This window comes from Apis dorsata, unplaced genomic scaffold (assembly GCF_000469605.1).
Source record: "Apis dorsata unplaced genomic scaffold, Apis dorsata 1.3 scaffold_8, whole genome shotgun sequence".
Taxonomy (NCBI): domain Eukaryota; kingdom Metazoa; phylum Arthropoda; class Insecta; order Hymenoptera; family Apidae; genus Apis; species Apis dorsata.
The window spans coordinates 488,981-497,254 of NW_006263311.1; the positions used below are offsets into that span (position 1 = coordinate 488,981).

General features: G+C 40.5%; 1 protein-coding gene across 5 annotated transcripts in view; it reads left to right on the forward strand.

The window, feature by feature from the left end:
* Nucleotides 1-8,274, forward strand: part of LOC102670651 (1-phosphatidylinositol 4,5-bisphosphate phosphodiesterase-like) — a 28,766-nt gene that overhangs the window by 12,079 nt on the left and 8,413 nt on the right. For 3 of the 5 annotated variants that reach the window (XM_031508722.1, XM_031508727.1, XM_006607614.2), the window contains exons 2-4: nt 5,402-5,459; nt 7,225-7,468; nt 8,131-8,190. In XM_031508722.1, the coding sequence (XP_031364582.1) occupies nt 7,298-7,468; nt 8,131-8,190 (231 nt within the window). In that variant the 5' untranslated portion in view covers nt 5,402-5,459; nt 7,225-7,297. The remainder of the gene's footprint in view (nt 1-5,401; nt 5,460-7,224; nt 7,469-8,130; nt 8,191-8,274) is intronic. The other 2 variants (XM_031508724.1, XM_031508726.1) reach the window with 2 other exon arrangements.

Sequence of the window (8,274 nt, forward strand, 5' to 3'; positions counted from 1 at the left end):
ACTTTGCTACGGAAGGTGATACGCTCGCTCGATCCGATCGTTTCGTTCGTCTCCAGTATTGGAACGAATAATTCATACAGTTGTTCATATAGAATAAATTAGATTCATTCCAGCTAGATAACCATTAACATCAAACAACATCCACTCGCGCGCATGTTCACCAGTCAGTCACGGCCCTCTATCCGTGCGATATCTTTTTTCCCTTTCACTTTTCTTCCTTCGTTCTTCTTCTCCTCTCTCTTTGCGTAATCTCTCTTTCCATCTCCCTTTCATTTTTCCCACTGCTTCCTCTCTCCGCCTCTTTTCTTTCTCCCCGCCTTTCTGCTTCTCCGCCGCCTCCTTCCCTGTTTTTCTTTCTTTCCCGTTGCGTTTACGTTACCGCTCATGCGTGCTGACCCACGCGAGCATTGTATGTCCCTTCGGTTTCTTTCATTCGTCTCGTCTTTCATTTTACGCGCTACATCGCTACATATCCCAGGATACGTATACGATACACATACGTAGCTACGTATCGTACACAACGGTTAACCACACAGGCAACGATTTGCTAATTAGCAGGCACGATTAAGACACTTGGTGAGAGAGGAGCACGAGCGAGAGATTAATAATCGCGGAGCCAAGAGATTTTTGAGGTCAAGGGAACGATAATGATGAGGCCAGTGCATAACCTTCGACGATATGGATTCGAACATCGCGAGATTTCGGCCTCCAAAATTGGTCCTTTCTCTCGTTTCACCGTTCTCTCATATCAGCCTGCCATTTCACCGCTTTATCTATCTCATTCTCTCTCTTCATTTCTCCTCCTTTCCCGACTTTTCACCTTCTCGCCTCGAAAGGGGACTCGAGTCCGCGTGGAAAACAGCCACCACGGATAATTACGCTCGTTAGCGACGCGGAAATACCGCAATTGCCATTTCTTCACGGAGATTCTCTGGATCGTTAATCGTCTCTCGATCGTTTATCGCGACTTTTTGTCCCACTGCTGCTACTTTTTTTACATTTTAATTACGGGTTCCAGCCCGTGCAACCGTTGGATATCGAGCGTGTCTGTTAACTTTTTCTATTGAATGTAAATGCGTTACATCATTGACGTAAGATGATCGATGAGACTGACAAGTTCTGGCGGATGATTTATACGATGACGTTATGTTTCGATGGAAAAAAAAAAAAAATTAAACGGAGATAAATTGCAAACAAATTATACACGCGCGTGTTTGAATAGTTCGCCGACGAGGAAAGTTACTCGAGAGATGTTTGAATCAATCGTAAAAAAATTTATTTATTGCGTTACGATCGAATTCTTTCGATGAAGATTTTTCTAAATGTAAATATGGAGATCGATCTTTTTTTTTTTTTTTTAACGAATTAAAAATTACGCTACCCACGAGGAAAGGAAGGAAAGTATAAAGATAAATTCGAAATTGTTATCCTAAATTAGAAATTCAAATCAAATTGGACGAAGCGGAGGATTCATCCAAGTCACAAGTCCAGAGTTTACAACGGATAGGATCTGCGAAACGTGTAATAACCTCGTCTTTTCCTATTGCCGTTATTGCTCAATACGGGTCACGACCCTCATTTATTTCCTATTCTTCTCGAAGAGGCCGGCGAGCGCATTAAGCGATTGAGCGGTCAATGTCGCGGCATACTCGTCGTCGTCGTCGTCGTCGTCCTTCAAAAGCCTGTGCCGGAAGTGGTGTAATTATCCGACCCATCGCCCGCGTAATCGAGCCACTTGCCTATTAATCTAACGCGTGAACAAATTCTCGCTGACCTGCCCCTCTAACGCTCTAATCCGCGCAAGTAGCCAAGGTATTCATCCACTGTGCAAATATTTTTCCAACAACGTCCCATTTATGCGTGTATCAAAGTGCAAATGTTTGCCTTGTATTTACGACCGCGGAGCGAGCATATGCGTATATAGCTCGTAACGCTCGCTATTCCACCAGAGATAATGCGTATCGTGTAATGTTTGTAAAAAAAAAGTTGCTCTTCGTTGAGGGACATGGGGGATACAGGGGGGTGGAGGAGGTCTCGTCTCGTCGGACTGGACGAACTTCTTTCTGCCTGATATTTTCAATATTATTGGTACAGATTATAGAGCGATAATTTCATTCTCTCGAGAGGTTGAACACAGGGTGAAGATATTACGTGATATTGCATAAGCGCACATAACCTTCCTCCTCTTTCCACGATCCGACCAGACCGTTCTCACGCTGCATTATTCGTTCAACGCATTTTCCTCCCCTCGTTCCGTAAAAATAGCAATCGGAGTGTATCGACACGGCGATACGCGGATATTTACGACCGAGTTTCGTCTATCTCGGGGAATTCGAGAATTTTTATATCGCGAATTATTCGTTTCGTGAATAATAAAGCGACGTGTCGATTGCGTGCAATCGAGTTTCGAAGATCGTGTAAACAAACGTCTCGATTAGACGAGGAGGAACGAAAATCGTTAAGCTGCGTTCCCACCGAAGCGACGATTTATCAAACTTTTTTTTTTTTATCATTGTTTCGTATTTTTGTTTCGAAAAAATTCTTGGAAAAATTTATCTACTATCGTCCAATGTTTCTCACGTTTTTTTTTTTCTTGTTTTTAAGTAAGCCGTCTGGCGTCGACGCGTCTCGATAGGAAGGAACGTCCCCTCCAGTCGCCTTGAAACCCAAAACAGAAGCCAAAAGAAATGGAAACAGTAGAGATCTAGTTGGAAAACAAGATCGTCTCTGCAGCGTCATGTTTGTCAAAAATATCGAGTTTCTTTCCATTTGGTTGAATCGATGAGAACGCTGCTTTACGCTCGAGAGTTTTACGAGCGGCCGTTTAGCGAATACGGTAGAGACTATCAACAGGGATAAGCTATATTACGACATTCCGCGTTCTTCCGCTTTCACGACCAAAATACTCGATCACCACTTTGCCATTAAGTAAACCGTAGCGCGCGCTCGTGCTTATGATACGTCGTTACTTGGGCTTCCCCCCTCCACTCTTGCTCGAAGAATTCGTTTACTCTGTCAGACGCCAGAAACGTTTTCATCGTGCCAAGGAAGAAGCACCGGCACGAGCCGCGACTCCTACATTATTTTCGTAACGTTCCTCTGTTTACGCGCCGCCTCTGTGTATACAAGCTACACGTTCGTTCGTATAGAGGTGTCGTGTGAGAAATAAATCGACTGCAATTACGCGCGTGTGTGTGGACGTCATTCAATTTTATCAAGATCAATTACACGCTCGATGAATCGTGAAGAAAAAACGATGAAGAAATTAAATATATAACACGAGACGATTTATTCGTCTAAATTTTTCTTTTTTAATTTTATCATCTTTCCTTTTTTTTTTAATTTTAAAATGTTAGTTTGTATCTTCCACGTTCCGCGACCAATTTGTTGACGCGCGGCCAATGGAGAAGAGGTAAACTCGTACTCTCAACGCTTTATTCGAAAAATTATAGGATCGTTTGAAAATATCAATTCCGCGAAAGAAATAAATATCGCGAAATCGAATCGGGGAAGAAAAATATCTCACAACATGGACGATGTTTTGAACACTTCCGCGCTACACTTATTTTCATAGGTTACGTAGGTTTTACATAATCTTAAATTTATTTATCATTACCAATCTTATTTTCGTCGTCGAAATTTTCCCCCTGTTTTCGCAATATTTTACAACTTTTTTTTATTTTATTATTTTCGTTAATTCACGAAAATCTAAATTAACGAAATTCGCAATTTGATTTTTGGGGAAATTTTTGGCCGCGCTCTTGAAAAAAACGCCATTCGAACAGTTAACTATGATTGATGGCGAAATCCAGGAGACTTATTTCCCTACGAACGGAATAAGCGGACGAAAACCAGAATCAACGTCAATCTTTAAGAATTTATAGCAGGGTATATACTTCTTATTCGAGTCAGATTGGTGGACGTCTGAAAATTCTGAAACCGCAAGGCAATCCGAAAATACCTACGAGTTCGTTTCGTTATACTTATTCCCCCGACCTTATTCCCCCCGCTTTCTTTATTTTATTTTTCTTTTGTGCTTCGCCGGCTTTGTTGCTACTCGTGTTCGGTCCAGTTGTGTTTCTCATACCTATTATATACCTCCATTGTATCCGTATCTATCTCTGAAATTTTTCACGAATATCTAATTCGACATTCGACCTCGCGTTTCTTCCTTCTTTTTCCTTCTCCTTCTTTTTCTTCTTTTCTTTCCTTCAAATCGATATCTAACCGATTGTGAAAAAATATATAAGTATTTATTACAAATCTCTTCCTTTTTTTCTTTTCGATCGGTATCTAATCTAATGAAGTTGTAACATTCGAGTCGAAACAAAAGAACACGAAGTTTTTCTTCTTTTTTTTTTTTTTTTACACATAATTATCGTATAAATTTCAAACGTCATTAACTCAATTTTTTTTTTCTTTTTTTCAAAGCTTCCTTTTGCGTCAATTAAGATAACAACACTCTGAGATAAGCCGATGCGGGATATCCGTATACGATAGAGAAACATCGATAGGTGCTCGACCTTTCTCGTTCACGAATGATAAATCCATTTACAGAATAGTTAGCCAGCTTGGACGATAAGCACTCCCGTTTAATTGTTAACTTTCGTTTGGTACGGCGCTCTTGTGATTTTCAGAGGCGATGTCAATGTTATTCCCGGTCGCGTTATCGTACAGTAAGTAGAGTTATCAGCTTTCTCTCTTCGTTTTCGCGCAAAGAGAAAATTAGAATTGAGATGAAACGAAAAGAGTCGCATTCATTCTGTCCATCTATGTCGGTTCATAGAGGAAGACAATGACTGCGAAAAGTGTTTCCACGTATTCCTTTTCCTATCTTCGTCTGTCGTTCCCATTTTACGTTGATAGTATCAAATTTTTACAATGTATTTTTTTTGAAAGAAGAAAACTTTGAGAGATTGAAAAGTTAAGAATTTAACTCGCCAAGTAAATTGTTTTTCGAATAAAGAAAATTGCGAACGACTAGTTTGTTTTTTTTAATTTTTATCAGTATGTATATTTCTTCGTGCTAACTTGAAATTATTAATATTACACAACTGCGATGCTCGACTCCTTTGTGCGATGTATTTGGGCTTGATCGATCGTTCATGTAAACATTGTAATAAAGATAACATTTCGTGGTCTCATCGCGCGATTCGTTGAATTCGGTGTGTCAAAGAAATTGAACGATAGTCGGTTGTCCGGTGACCGGAAACGGGGCAACAGTTACAGGAAAACGATGTTTGACAGCGGTTTGAAATATATACCGAAGTTCGATCATAAAATTCGGTGAAATCAATTTGTATACCAATTCTATCTATAGAATCTCGAGACCTTGACTTCTGCGTGTTCGAGGTGTGTACGAAAACTTGCATTCACCGAACTTGTTCTTTCTTGTTCCTAGGTGAAGCGGAGAGCTAAGAGATGTGCAAGCCAGCGAGGAAGAAACGTTCTTAACGCTCGTAAGTGTGTCCCATTTACCACTAGTTTTATCGCGTTGTTTGCTTCCCCTCGACGCGGTCCACGAAAGATAAAACTTTGCCATTTATTATTCACCGCTTATCTTTTATACCTTGCTTCGATCGGGCGAGAAACGAGATCGAATTTTAATCCTTGGCTCAGCAGAAATAATAAAAAGATCCGAGTCGACGAATACGAAACGTTGCACACGATCAATCCACGCCCGAGATTCGCGAAGGGAGCATAGAGCGTGTTCTCTAGTATCGTTCTATTTTTCACCTAAACTCTTTCTATGCTTCGTCCTACTTTGTAACTAGGGAATAAAGGTCAATAGGTGCAACGATGCCGGTAAATTCTTTGCGCTTCGATACGATATCGACTGATCGAAAAAAAAAAAAAAAAAAAAAAAAAATGAAAAATCTCACAGCTGCACAACGTACACCTTCGAGAGTGTATATTTAATTGGGGCTCTCGTAGGCGGTGTGACTTCATCTTCGGTTACTTCACTTCCCTTTGACTTTACAATCTCGTTGTACATTTTATATAACGAGGATCGAATTATTCGCGAAAGAAAAGAAGAGAATTTTTTGATTGGATAATATTATTCCGCAGGTTGAAAAATAAATGAAACAGCGAGTGGAACAAAACTTTTTCATCTCGTTTCTGAGAAAATCGAATTTAAAAATTCGTGAGCACGTATACGATGCATGCATTTATTCTCTTAAAATGTTTTATTTCCTCTAGGAAAGGAACAAAGCTTTCTTCCGTACAAAGAAGACTCGCGTCCTCCGTTCTTCGTCTACGAATAGAATAAAATAAAACAATTTCGATTTTTCTTCTTTTATCCTGTTCGCTCATCGATCCACCAGGACATGCACGAGCAGCGAAAGCGAAATAGAGAAATGCGATTAACTCGATACCTCCCGTAGGAGGTTGAGAAAATATTGTTAAAATCCCCATGATGGCTCTCGGGGCCGATAACAAAAATCGATCCATACGGTCGATCATCGCGAACGAAGGCGTTTCAGCGATTTTTGACTTCGAGAATCGAGACGCAAACGAGAGATTGTTTAGGATGTTAACGTTGGCCGTCTCGCGTTTCGCGTAACGAGGTGAACGAGGTTTAATTGGATTTTGATGCAGGTTAAAGAGGCCGTGGCATCTCCCCTCCCTTTCAATTCCCGATCAGGTTAACTCGATTGTGGCCCGGAGAAATACCATTAAGAGACACACTGTACGTGCTTCAATCGATCCCCCTCTCGTGTTCAATGCCTCCCGTTTTAAATAAATGAACATCAGCATCAAAGAGTAATCGGCCGAGATTTGTTTCGTATTCGAAACAACGAAGCGTTCCTTTCGCAATCTCGGGTGGATCGAAACAACGTTGGAATCGTTAACGAGGCGGGACATTGCAATATGATCTTGCAATATCTCCTATTCCCATTTTCATTAATTATTTCAAACCAAACTTCGTATCTAAATGTAGATCGGTTAGTCACGTAATTCGATTATTTTGAGTGGCGAGGGAGCAGTGGTGGTAATGGTATCTACTACATCGGATCTCGTTCAATTGGAAAACGTTTTATCTTTCGTGGGCAACGGCTCGTGGAGGCGGCGGTTAAACGGCGTTGAAAACTCTAATCTTTTATCCCTACGAATCGCGCGTAATCGTGTGAATCGTCGCGTGTAAATCCGTGTCACGGACGCGGATGACGTTTAGAAATTTTTAAGAAAATCATTCTTTTTTTCTCCCCCTTTCGTTGACAGGACTTGGACGACGCGTGGTAGCATCCCTTGATACGGACGAATCGGTGTGAAGAGAGAGAGAGAGAGAGGAGAGATGACGAAGAGATTCGAGTTCAATTGGCAGATCGAGGTACCCTTAGCCCTCCGTCAAGGATGCGTGTTCGATCGGTGGTCGGAAGAGAAGGACAACACGGAGCTCGAGCTGAATTGCATGTTCAAGGTCGACGAATATGGGTTCTTCATCTACTGGCAGAGCGAAGGAAGGGTGAGTCAATCTGTTTCTCACTGTCGATTCCGATTTATTCCGATTCGAGAATGCTCTCCCTCTTTTTTTCCAACGAACGAACTTGGGAATTTAGGATCTAATATATTCTAGTTGGAACTGGAACGCGAAAATACAGTAAAATATTCGTGTCTATTCATCTGATTTTAGGTTAGGGAAAATTGAATGAAAAATTCCTAAATTCCCACTGGATTATCTTTGTTCGTGCGCGTTAAAGCTTACCTCGCGTCTTTCGAAGCAATTTAGAGAAACGTATCGATTCCTCGAACTGATCTCTGTCTTTTAATCATTTAACTCTCGACCTTATTGCTACGTCGTTATTTTAGTAATATTAACCTTTCTCTTTCGCAGTAGAAAATTTTCTATTTTCTGATTACGTGATATGATAATTCATTTCGAAAGAGATTAAAGAGATTGATAAACTGATTGATTGAAATCGAAATTGATCAATTTCACCTTTCGAGAAATGTTTGATTTCGATATTTAAATTTGCAGAAATTATTTATCTATTACCAAGCATCTGGTTAGAATCTTGCAACTTGACCTTGACAAACAAATCTTGACAGGTTTCATCGTATTATGTGCATTTAATTACCGCGTTTAATTGCTTAAACGTTTCGTATTTACGTTTCAAATATGCATAGGACGGGGACGTGATAGAGCTGTGTCAAGTGAGCGATATACGCGCCGGCGGATTACCAAAGGTGAGAATGTCATATCCAACGATTGTCATCCTGTTTCGAACGTGACATCCATTTTTCATAAAAAAAAAAAAAAAAAAAAAAAAA